Source organism: Coturnix japonica, chromosome 7 (genome assembly GCF_054131305.1).
Source record: "Coturnix japonica strain WE chromosome 7, WE-NBRP24, whole genome shotgun sequence".
In the NCBI taxonomy this organism is placed as follows: Eukaryota; Metazoa; Chordata; class Aves; order Galliformes; family Phasianidae; genus Coturnix; species Coturnix japonica.
This window is the reverse complement of record NC_140669.1, coordinates 8,607,902-8,620,316: the sequence shown is the minus strand read 5'-3', so window position 1 is coordinate 8,620,316 and position 12,415 is coordinate 8,607,902. Positions and strand designations below refer to the sequence as shown.

Sequence of the window (12,415 nt, the reverse complement as noted above, 5' to 3'; positions counted from 1 at the left end):
GACTGCCATGGAGACAAAAGACCTGACACTGCATAGCATATACATGTTTAAATAGGCTAATGCAATGCTCACCATGTAACTCAATACTTTCTATTCCCTGCCAAATCGGGCAGAAAAAGGCAGCGGCATTGTACTTTGTGTTTCAAGCACCTGTGTGCAGAAGTTTCTTTACTTAAACTGTGCTCACTAAGGCCTATGTCCCTGGGTTTTGAACAAACTGGTTGGCTTGCTTTTGAGGGTCAAGTGTAGTACTAACATAAACAGTGATTATATTTTGTGCCACGGGAGGGTTCCTTAGCTTAGCTACAGGGTAGACTGGAAAGACAGGCATGAAAATACAGTGGCGTATAGCTGGTGTGGAGGAGAAATGGGCCTCTACTCTAAGCAAGTAGACATAACATAGTCACAAAACAAGATAGTTGGGCCTCCTTAATTCAATCAAGATTAACTCAGTTTGTAAATATGCATGTGCAAAGCATAAGCAGACAATGTAACCTTATTAGTTCGTGAGATTGTCAACAGTAATGCAAATTCCAGACTTTATGAGTTTCTTCCCTGTGAGTTGTCCTTAATTTGTCCTAGAGACTCTGTTGGGATGGTTTTATTCTGCACTGTGGACTGGACAGAAACAGATCTGTATTTGCCTGATGTTATCAGATAAGGGTGTGATTCTGATTCTTAGTATAGCCAGGGACAGTAGTGTAAGTGTGTTTTATTTGTGCCGCTTGAAGGTGACTAAATTGTTTTCCTCCACCTTTTTTTTTTGTTTTTGTTTCTTTGTTTTCACAAGAATCACACTCTGTTGATATATGAATTACGATTACTCCTCTCAACAGACAAGAAGAAGCTCTTGGCTTCCAGCCGGTAAATCCAACCTGTTGTTGTGGCAATAAACACCTTGCTGAGGCAGTATGGGAAACAGTTCAATGGTATCAAACTCAGAGACATAAAACCAGAACCTTACCGTCTGGAACTGCAAGGGTCACCACACAGAGGGCATTTTTCACACGTTTGGCCTGAAGCCCCTGGATGTATGCATACACACGACCCGCAGATGCACTCGCCTCTCCCACTGCACAACGTTCCATCCTCAGAAATGCAGGAGCTGGTATCAGTTGTGCAATTACAGTATTCACCAGTCCATCCACTGTGGCACACGCATTCACCACAGTCACAGTCTCCATTGCCTGGAAAACCATTTATTATACTTCAGCTCAATCTTTCAATATGAATCGGAATGACAGCCTTTAAAATCACTCTTCTTAATAACAGGTATTTTCTCTATTCCAACACTTCTCACTCTTAAACCTCTTTCTTCCTCCCCTGCAGGTTTCAGTTGTAAGCTAGTGGATCAAATTTGCACTTAGACTGGCTGCAAGCCAGCACAACTCCATTCTCTTCACTGGAGTCTTCCACAAGGATTCTTATCTCCCAACAGTGCACAACTTAATGGGTAAATCCTGTTTCATTTCTAGGAGCATGAATCCAGGCATCTATTCAGCACAATCTCATTGCTGGTTCCTGACAGTTCAATACTATTCCCATTGTTTCAGTTTAATCACTTCTGATTGATGATTGTAGAGCCCAGGAAAAAATGATAAACGCAACTCTTCATGTTCTGATTGTATCACATTCACATAAGCCCTGAACAGTTGGAATCATCTAGATTACTGGGTTAAATTTATATAATATATATAAATCAGAATGCATCCCAAAATGGTTAAGATGGCTATACTTTGATAACTATGTCAGAGTGAGGTTGTACACTGCTTCACATCAATGTATGTCAATAAACTTAATTAAGCTTCCATTAAATCTGCAGCCATTACAACCTCTGAAAGTCTAACCCTGTCTGATGGAGGCAGGTACGATCCAATGAAGTGATACCAGCACCAATTAGCTATGGTATGGCTAAAGGCATTCCATTTAAAATTTTCAAAATAGAGTGAAAAAAAAAATTTTTAGATCTAAGGATCACACAGAAATACTACTTTTATACATACCGATTAGAATCTAATATATAACAAAAGCTTGTAAGTAAGAGGGAGACAACAGTGCTCTAAATCACAGACACTAGACACACCACATAGGGAGCTTACCTCCACACTGAAGCCCTCTGTGTCTCACACACGAGAAGTCATCACACTCACAGTGTGCCCCATAAACTCTTCCATACATGGATGGGTGGCAAACGCACTGCCCGCAATAGCAGCTGCCTCTCCCACTGCAGGAGCTCTGCTCCATGGAGCCCTTGCAGGATCCTGTGCTGAGGGCATTCTCATCACACTCACAGTGTGGACCCATGTACCCGGGGTGGCAGACACACACTCCGCACTCAAAAGAGCCGTTCCCCTTGTTGCACTTTGAGCTGTTCCTCTCAGCCTTGTCCTGGCAGCTGCAGCTGCACTGGGGAAGGATTTCCATTTCCAGCATATCACTGAGGCCCACTGGTTTTATCACAATGTTCCTGGTGGCTTTATCACAAGTGGGCATACTTATGGTCACATTGAAAGATACCTGGAAGAGAAAATGGTGTCTGCATACATAGGCTGCAGGATATTCTGGAGACAGATGCACAGCATGGAACACGAGTTTCTCTGCTTGAAGAAAGGTTATTAAAAAAGAAAAACACATCAACCTTTCTACATAGGTGCTTTAAATTCCCATGAATTATTGTCTTTTGGGAATCTGTTCCTTACTTACTGTGTCTCCCACTTTCACATGAGAGCATTTCCTCTGATGTGGAAAAAAGGTCCCATTGTTACAGATGGCAGTGAAAGAGAGATTGAGTCCTTCTGTGTCCCCAAAGACCTCCAGCTCTACTTCGGACCTCAGCTCCTTCAAGGAAAAGGAGTGTGATGAATGAAAGCGATAACACTGCCACACGCTGCTAATGTTCTGCATCTGTGTGATGTGGACCGTAACTTATCCCAGCTACACAGAAGTAAATGTGTTTGGTTTTGGCACTTTATTTACACACTCTATTGCAAGTAAAATGGAGAATGAGTGAGACAAAGAAAGTGCCGACAGAGACGGCTTTCAGCTCAAAGCCACAGCGCTATCAGTTTAATATCGGTATCATGGTGCTTATTTCCTGCTCTTGTAGAAGAACAAACCAACATTTTATTAAATCATCTTTCATTACTAAGTACTACATTGACTAATACAGGCTTTCTTTAACTTTGGTCTTACCGAGGAATGGATTTGTGCCTCTGATTGCTCTGCTTGCATCAGGCTTTTCTTGATTAGCCAGCAACCAATATCGCTTCCTTGTTATCTCTGCTCTTAGAATCAAACCTCACAATCTCCCTTCCAGCCTGGCAAGCTCCAAGCTCAGTTTTGCCTCAGCGTAGGCCTCTGTGCCTTTACCCAGTGTTTGCAGGACAAAAGCCAGAGCCTATCCCCACAATTAGTTCAGGCAGCCTGGCGGCTCACTCTGTTCTCCTTTCTCTCCCAATGGAAATTTTGGTTTCCTGAGTCGCTGGTGATGTTTCAAGCTGTATTCAATAGTGTTCTCATTTCTTAAATAAATTTGTTAACTTTCGTTTCTTAAGTGAAAAAGGCTCTTCAGTTCACCTCTTGTATGCTCTCATATCCTCTATTTTAAGATATATTTAACTTCAAAATATTTTTATAGCAACTTTGGTTACACAACTTAGCCTTAATCCAAAGCCTGTAGCAGGCCATGGGGAAATTCCCTATGACTTCATCGGACCATCAATCCAGTAAATGGAATTTTTTCAAAAGCACCTTAGCAATTACAGAGCAGAAGTCTCACTGACTTAGCTTTGTGGTCTTGCAAGCTTAATTGCTTTACAGAACACCCACTGTACTTCAATCGGACCATGAGGATCTTGCTGATTTTCCTTCAGTGAGTCATTGTAGTAATGGCATCAGGATGATTCACTGTAGTAAAGGTCTGGTAGGGGTTAAAACAGTGATATTGATTGAAACTAAAGGAGGATAGTTACAGACATACACAGAGAGCAACTCCCTGTCCTTGTACACATCCTGGTTCTCTGGAATTTAGTCTTGGGGATGAGGCTGGGTTCTTTTTTAAATGTCTTTTGGAAAACCCGGTCAGTAAACCAAAGCACTTTAGAAAAGGAGAGCAGCACATCATGCAAGGTGTATTCACATAACATGCAGTGCTCTTCCCACCATGCAACCTTTGCACTGGCCACCAGGCTGTCTATTTTGGTAGCTCTGGGTGAGTTCAGTTTTCTCCCCTGTATTTGTTCTGATTATGCTGCTATTGAGACAATGCAGGGATTCTTAGATAATGATTTGTTTGGACTCCCACCAAAGGACGAAATAAAGCAAGCCCCAAGGTAAAACTGTGAGACTTTTTATGTATTAATGTAGCATCACTGCATATTCTCTCAGCTGCAACATTACTACTCCCAGACAGAGTACAGGCATGAGAGAAAGTTAAATGCTGCTGAACACAAACGTGTAATACATTGAGTCATGGTGTCTATACCAGGTCACTTGTGGTACCTTTCCTGTCTAAACATATTATTTCTTTGTGTTACTATTGTGTAAGTTAAAAGGGAGGAATGCACTGAAAAAAAACTAAAAACAAAAAAACAACACAGGATTTTTTCTAAGATGTTAAAACCTTGAAATAACCTCAATCAAAAGGCCTGATATCTGTCCCAATGCAAATTAGAGTGCAATTCTGCAATACAAAGCCAAACAGAATTTCATGCTGAATAAAGCAAGCAGAAGTATGCTTTCAGGAGAAAATGAATCATACTTGAAGAAGAACTCCTTGTAACAAATATTTTGACAGCTCAGTCTTTCTTGACCTGTTTACTTCTTCTCTGAAGCTTTTCAATAGCAGCGCATTATAAATGTTATTAACAAACCTTGTGTTTGTAAAGCAAAGGCTCTAGAGCACTTGAAAAGGTTAAAAGATATAGCCTAACTCTACTCATTTCAGAAAATAGTTATTTACTCTGTTTCTGTAGGTGAAAAACCATAAGCTCTGCATGGTGAACTGGACTGCTAGGAGTACTGTAAAAGGTCTACAACAAAACTGAAATATGTCAAATAAGGTGTTTTTCAGTGTTTCCTGCTTGGAAGGCTTTCAGTTATGAAGCAATAAGGTTGTTAACCTTTAAGGTTAAGCATAATAAAATGGGCTCTGGGAAATTCTCAGATTGTGACATGTTGATACTCGTACGGTTTGTATGCTACAAAACATATGTGGGCTCTTAAGAACCTATGAGCAACTCAGGTGGATGGTTCAGACACGCTGTACCTGTGCTGGGACAGGACGAGCTGTGGCCCAGAGGCAGGAGCCCAGCTCCAGCAGCCTCTTTCCAGCAGCTTCAGGACAGACTGAGCACTGAGCTTCTCGTGTCCTCCAGACCCTGCCCACAGCTGGCTGAACCTGGGAAGGAGCAAATGAACTCCTTCGTGCTGCAGGAGACAGAAAATATCAGCATGTTCAAAAAGAGGAGCAGAAAAAAAAACAGGAAAGAAAAGGAAGAAGTCAGGATAGCATGCTGCCCTCATCACCATCTCCTATTGCCGTTGTGGCAAACACAGTGCTGGGCTGCATGGACCATGCAGGTCATGTCTTCTGCTCATATTTCTTAGGAAGGATAGGCTTACTGTTGTTCTGAGATAGAAAGGAGAAATATCCTTCATTCTAACTGGCAAATATGAACAGCAAGAATGTCAAAAAGTGAAAATCTTCCTAGCATCTAACAAGGCAGAAGTTGCCATAACAATGCAATTAGAGGAAATCCTGTACAGCACCAAATATAATGCTACAGCAAAATCACCTGGACATGTCATTGGGACAATTATTTTATATTTTCCCCTTACTTGTTGGACCAAAACTGGTGTTTCAGCTGTTAAAGGTAATAACCTCTGTCTGTGCATCAGAGTCCCATCCCCAAGAAATCCAGATGTGACAACTGACAAGTCAAACCCCAGAGGTGAAATCCAGACATCACTATCAGTTAGGACTAACTGTACATCGGAAAATTTTCCCCCCATATTCATTACAATGTAGAGACTCCCTCAAAAAACCCTTAAGGTTCTTTGCTCATATAATTTTCCATGGGAAAGAAAGCCTTCTCATATTTTGTATTTCACTTTAAAATCACAAAAAATTAATTATGTTGTACTTAAAAGAATGAGATTTGCTTTTCTACTATTATGTTCAAAATAATTTGGGGGGCATAATAATAACTGTATTACTCTGCAGGTAAGAGGAAAATCAGAAGAACAAACAAACCAGCCAGCCCAGAAAGAAACAGAAAATGCTCTTTGCAAAGCATTATTTTTCACTGTAGCCAACTGCTAGAGCAAGTTTTTAATAAAAAGGAGGGTAGGAGTAAAGAGAAAAGTCTGTGACATATCAGCATGTAAGAAAATGTGTGTATATGCATAAATGTGTGTGTGTGTGTCAAACTGGCTAAAAACATTCCCCTGAAGGAAGAGGTTCAGACAGCCAGGATGCCTTTTACAAATTAAGTTCTGAAGAGCAGCTCTGTATTTACTTTCCTGTCATTTTCACAGTCTTTCATGGTATTATCAAAACCAACCCATTTGTGTCTTCTCTCATCTCTTCTGTTTTGCTTTTCAAAAACCTCAAAACAGCCTCACAGGGGCAGCATCAAATTGCTAAATCAGAGAACAGCACTGATCAAGGGGTAGTGCTTTTTCCCCAGACATCCCTGTGGAAGTGTTGCAGTATTCTGCAGGGACAGTTACTGATAGCAAGAGAGTTGTTTCCCTGCAGAAGTTTTGAATAGGAAGACGTGAATTCCTATATTAAAGAAAGCTTTGGAGCAAGTGTGAAATAGAGGACTACAAGATAGAAGACATGCTGATGTGAATTCTGAATTCCAGCACAAATAAAAAGAGACAGAAGCATACAGGAATTTTGTTTGGAAAACCGTGAAATGTGAATATAGCTTTAAACAATAGAGCAGTCAACCAGAGCAGCAAGTATTCGCTGCAGCCCCAATGAACAGAGATGTAACATACTTTGGAAATATAAGGCATGCAGAATCCGTATGGATGCATGAAAAAGCTTTTCAACAAAGTGCTGCAACAAAGCTGTCTGTGCCAGCTCCATCACTCTCTGTACTGCACTGCAGAGAAAAGCCAGGTGCTAGCTATACAGTGCCCTGTTCCCTTCCCTTCGCTCAGCAGTAGTATGATCACTAATGGTTAACAGAAGTTAATCATTAATTGTATTACGAATGGGGGTGTCTTGTTGCTGCGACTCTAAATCTTGATTTTTAACAATTTTTAAATGGCAATTTTAACTTCCTAATCCACAGGGTGATTCTTGTCAGAGCATTCTGCTAACTGAGCATTTCAGTAGAGAGCAACAAGTTATCAGAAAAACTACTGATTCTGTGCTCACTCATCCTTGGAGTGAGCAAAACTTCCCCTGTAGAGGTCAGCAAATAAACATACAAAATGGTCCTTGTCATCACTGCTGGAAAAGAATCAAAGGTGCTTGGATTTACCAAACTGAACTCTAACTTTGAAAACGGAGGCATGTAGAAAAAACAGATTCTAATAACCTTACCTGATACGCAGCAATGATCAGCTGGAGAATATTTCCAGAATCCTTCTGAAGTCGACCAACAGTAGCTCCAGGAATAAGCTTTGCATAGTTCTGAGAACAGCGGGGAGGGGGGAAAAAAAAAAAAGGCTAGTTGACAGGGTAGGTGACAAGGAGCTGCCATCTGGAAATGAATGAATTACAGTGGAGCCAACTGAGATAAATAATAGTGATGTTCTCAAGGACCCCAGCTGACCCAATGGCACACTTGTCATATTGGAAGAGGTCTTATGGAGAAGCGTTAGTTTCACTGACAATTAGTGGGAAATAAGTTGCTAAGTGTGCTTGTAAGTTTGACACTGGAGTATTTTCTAGCTTTTTTCTCTCTAACTTAGAATGAACATATACTCAATCAACTGTTGTGTTTTCCTTTAAAAACAAAACCAAACCAAAAAACAGATTCAGTTGCTCAGCTGTTGCTGTAAAATGCAAGTGCCTTGGACACTACATTCAGTAAAAACAGCCACTTTTTTTTTCGCCCTTCCATGCAACTGAACATCTTGAATTTCTATATAGGAGGACAAAGAAACTAAGAGGTTTCTGTTAAGAGGTGAAGAGATTTCTACTAATGCCTACAAGAACTTTGAACAAAGACCCTTACAAATCTGCTGCTCATTTTCAATTGCTGTAACACCCCACACATCTCCCAGTGACCAGGGGCTATAGCTGACTTTATGTTGACTTTATGTTAATAATATAATACCAATTTAATAATTAATTTTAATGGAAAGTTTCTTCTTTCCTTTCCTCTCTCCTTTCTTTTTTCATTAAATTGCATTGTGATGCTAAAATAACATCCAACAGATAGATATTAAATATACGTAGTTAAAACTTATCTTGGTTGATTGTTAACTACATGAGTTTTAGTTGTTTGTACCTATGCCTTTTGAAAATAGTAAACAATCACAGCTAAAAATACACCTTGTAGCATTCATTTTTCTTCTGCTATTTATCATATCAGGGCTGTTATTTTAATTGAAAAAAAAATCCAGATGGCTATTAATAAATATGGATAATTTGATAGCCTTATATCCCTCCTATACTTCATATTTCCCAAAGCACAGTGATTACTTTGTACATTATGTATGGAATACTTGTCATTCGTTACAATTCTGAAGTGCTATTGTAAATCAGTAGGATTAGCTGCATTTTATGTTACAGCTGGTGACTTTGCATTCCTGACTCCTCTTGCACTGAGTGCTCTCTCAAGGATTCTCAGAATATTGAAACACTGCATTTTGTAGATGTGGACCTCCCATGAGCTGCTTATATACAGAGAGGGAGATGATAAACCTGGAATTTAAAGTCTAGCACCCTTTTAGTCTGTGGCATGCAAAACAAACAGCAGAAGTATTCTGTTCTGAAGACTTTCTCTCAGAAGAAAACTTCACTGCACACTGATGCAAGGATGATGGTGCACACCCACTGCAAGTGTGACCCTTCAGTTCCCTGGTTAAACCCCACATCTCAGCACGTATTTCTGTTTAACCATTAACAGAGGCAGAATGTTGCTATGATATGTAACCACCATAAAACTATCCAGAGGATGCCACTGAGTTCAGTCTTTTAGCAAATATTCATTAGAAGATGAACTGTATTTTCTAGCAATTCTCTCATTCACATTAGTGAAATTTAAGAATTATACCCTTAAGCTTAACTTCCAGCAGCGCAAATGACACAAGAATTTTCAGCATAAATAAGGAGTCGTGCCATATTTAATAATCATTTGCAATTCTGAACAAGTTTGGAGATTGGAGTATTTTTAGTTCAACTTTGAGCCATGAAATACAGTTTGAAAAAAACTCAATTTTCCAGCTGTAATTTCTGGTGATATATATATTCAAAAAAGAAGTTTCTGCCATTATCACGTTACACTGAGGTAGGGTAAAGAGGGATTTTTTTTTCCTTCATTTAGTTTGAATAAATTTATAAAGAATTTTGTTAGAAATCAAATGATATCAGCAGTGGTAATTATTACTTGATGGAAACTTGGGGTGTTTTCTTTCGTACCAAAATGGGATTTAAAATTCATAAATGTGTCGTAATATTCACAGGTATTTTCTAACTGAGTAGCTTTGGAGAATAAATACATTCCCTGCTGCTTTGGTAAGGATCAGAGGAGACTAATAATGCAAAGCATTAGGCATGTGAAATAAACCTTAAAATAACCTTTCCTTTTGTTGTTGGTTTTCTTTTTTTTTTTTTTTCAATTAATTCTTTTTAAAAATAAAATCTCAGATGATCAGAGCTCAGTGTAAGAGTTTTTGCTCTCTTGCATTTAGTTTTGAGTAACTTACATGTGTTTCTTTGTGACTGGTTTAAAACATGGCCAACCTGACAAGGAGAATATCAGACCTCAACCTTCATCCTCTTCAGTTATTTCTATGCAGTGGATGCATGCTTGCACAGAGGATCAAAACTGGAACCTGCTATGTTACAGGTGCATATATCTTGTGGGTGTACAACCTATAATATTTGTGTGTTCAATGGTATGCATACATTTCAGTGCAAATTAACTGAAAATTTAGTTCAGGAGGATCAAGAACATTAAATGACTGAATTATTTTGGGCTAAATTGTTGGGGATTATATCGGGCTAGAAATATAAAATGTATGTTTGCCAGTCTGAACGCTGAACTTAAGACTACTGGAATCCATCAAGTTTATTTAAAGAGTTGCTGACTGAGTCCTCACAATCATTTTAATGTGTGCATGTCCCTAAGAACAGAATTATAAATAATGGTCCATTTTGGGATCTGATATAATTAGATGCCGGGTACAAGAAGATTTTAGATGAGGCATATGGTGCTGTATTAAAGGATAATCAAGTTTGGGAGGTTCTCTAATGAGGAGACTCCATCACTGAGGCTTTTAGAAAATGCCAGAACAAGTGTGGTTTAATGGCAATGCCCAAGTGCCAGTTCAGCCTCCTCTCCCAGCTCCATCAGCGCTGGCACTAACTCAAGAATAGATATCACTGCCTTGCTTTGTTCTTTTTGCGCTCTTAAGTGTGAATAACTGCATGTCTACATTTGTATTATAAACTAGAATCCCATTTGTATGTTCTACATCAACCCATGAAAGGAAAAACCCTGCACTCTGAGAAGTACATATAGTTTTTACATTTGCTTTGTCTGATTTTCTGTGTCACCTGCAGAATAGAAAGCAGAGCAGAACAACTATAGAAATCCAAATAAGTGACGGAAAGCAGTACTGAAAAGATGAAAGAAGCAGACAGAATATATTCAATGGGAATTCTCTATACTCTACAAGATAGAAGATAGCAGCTTTTTTTCTTCTCTAACTAAGAAAGTAGCAAGAACAAAAAATTCTACAGTTGGTTTAACAATGGCCTGCATTTTTCTTTAGCTATAAATCTCAGTTTAGTGTTACCAGTGAACAAAGGGTGCCACTTGATAACTTTGATATTGGTATAACACTGACACGGGAAACTGAAATAGAATACCACTGATAAGAACACTGTTGGCCAACTCTAATGGTGACCACCTGCAATTTCTAAAGGAAAATATTAGTCATTAGTAAGAGAAAAGGTTTTTTGGGACAAAATATGGCTCTGCAAATGAAAAGTGCTTCCAAACCTCCTAGAATAGACCCTAGTATCAGCTATGAGAAAATGTGAACCCTAAAGCAAATACTGGAGAAATGGAGATTTTAGTTTACTCACCTCATATGTGTGAACTTGTTCGTTCGTGACAGCAAAAATTAGCAAAACATTGTTTTGCACAAGTTTGTCAATTAATTGCCCAATTGTGGGATACTCCTGAAGGCAAACAGAAGAGAACCACATCAGTTTCTTCATATATGTCCAGTTGCTAATTATCACCCATAAAACGTAGTTAGGTGACCATAATTAATACTCTATTTGCCGCATAAAGTAAACTATTATTAGTCATTAGGCATATATATATTTAAAAGTAAAATAAAATAAAATAATTGTATGTAATTTCCTTGCTTTGTTCTGTGGATCTCCCTTAGGGGGAAGTACAGTATTACCCTCCATGCTGGGACTCTTGGTTCAGCTGCATCTCTGGCACAGCCCGAGGAGTAGCATTGTGCCAACAGAGCAAGGTACGTGCACTAGTTCTGATCACTGAACCTTAAGCTGGAATGTTTTATTCTTTGAGCAGTGTCCTCAGTATTCCTGAATTCCTGCTGAATTCACATCCTTCCATTCAGGGAAGCAGGTTAATGCAAATCGTGTTACCCTTGCATAAGGTAATACTAGTCAGTCTGGTTCCACATGTTTTCCAGGATAGCAGGAATAGGCAATACAGTTTCGTTTTTTAAAAACCCTTAGTTAGAGTGTATCATAATTTCACATAAACATACTGTTCTCTTCTAGCTAATGTTTGCAACTATGTGAAAAATTATACTAAATGTTTAGCTTCTGCAACTTCTGTATTTCAGTGATTACAGCATACCTCCACTGGGTTTCTTATTTGTTTCTTTAAATTCATCTCTAAATGTCCAGAATGGAATAGTTGAACAAAATTCAGAGTGAATTACCAGAATAGTTGACATGGAATATTCATTATTGTGGTCCAAATGACAGTTCCCATCATTAGGAATAACGATTCCTGCCAGCTTACTGTCCATCCCAAAGTGGGAATCAGCATCACTCACAAACACCAGCAAATGCAGAGAGTCATTCCTCCATCCAATTTTTTCCTGTCATTTAAAATACATTAGTTCAGAAGGCTCTATTACACTCGCAAGCAGAAGAGCATCCAACCATTTGGAGAACGGCATCTCAAAACAAATGAAGGGGAACTTCTTAAAGGAAGTATCACAGACATCA

At 39.1% G+C, this 12,415-nt stretch overlaps 1 protein-coding gene across 7 annotated transcripts in view; it reads right to left on the bottom strand.

Annotated features, from left to right (window-relative positions):
• The window catches only part of ITGB6 (integrin subunit beta 6), a 46,706-nt gene that overhangs the window by 11,675 nt on the left and 22,616 nt on the right, over positions 1 to 12,415 (bottom strand). For 6 of the 7 annotated variants that reach the window (XR_014948208.1, XM_085553035.1, XM_085553034.1 and 3 more), the window contains 6 exons: positions 12,124 to 12,285; positions 11,282 to 11,377; positions 7,562 to 7,651; positions 2,704 to 2,838; positions 2,100 to 2,517; positions 965 to 1,187 (listed from right to left, as the gene is read on the bottom strand). Coding sequence is in view for 6 of the 7 variants with exons in the window: in XM_085553035.1 (XP_085409161.1) it covers positions 965 to 1,187; positions 2,100 to 2,517; positions 2,704 to 2,838; positions 7,562 to 7,651; positions 11,282 to 11,377; positions 12,124 to 12,285 (1,124 nt within the window). In the remaining variant the exon portion in view is untranslated. Of the gene's footprint in view, positions 1 to 960; positions 1,188 to 2,099; positions 2,518 to 2,703; positions 2,839 to 7,561; positions 7,652 to 11,281; positions 11,378 to 12,123; positions 12,286 to 12,415 lie in introns of those variants that run through there. The other variant, XM_085553039.1, reaches the window with a different exon arrangement.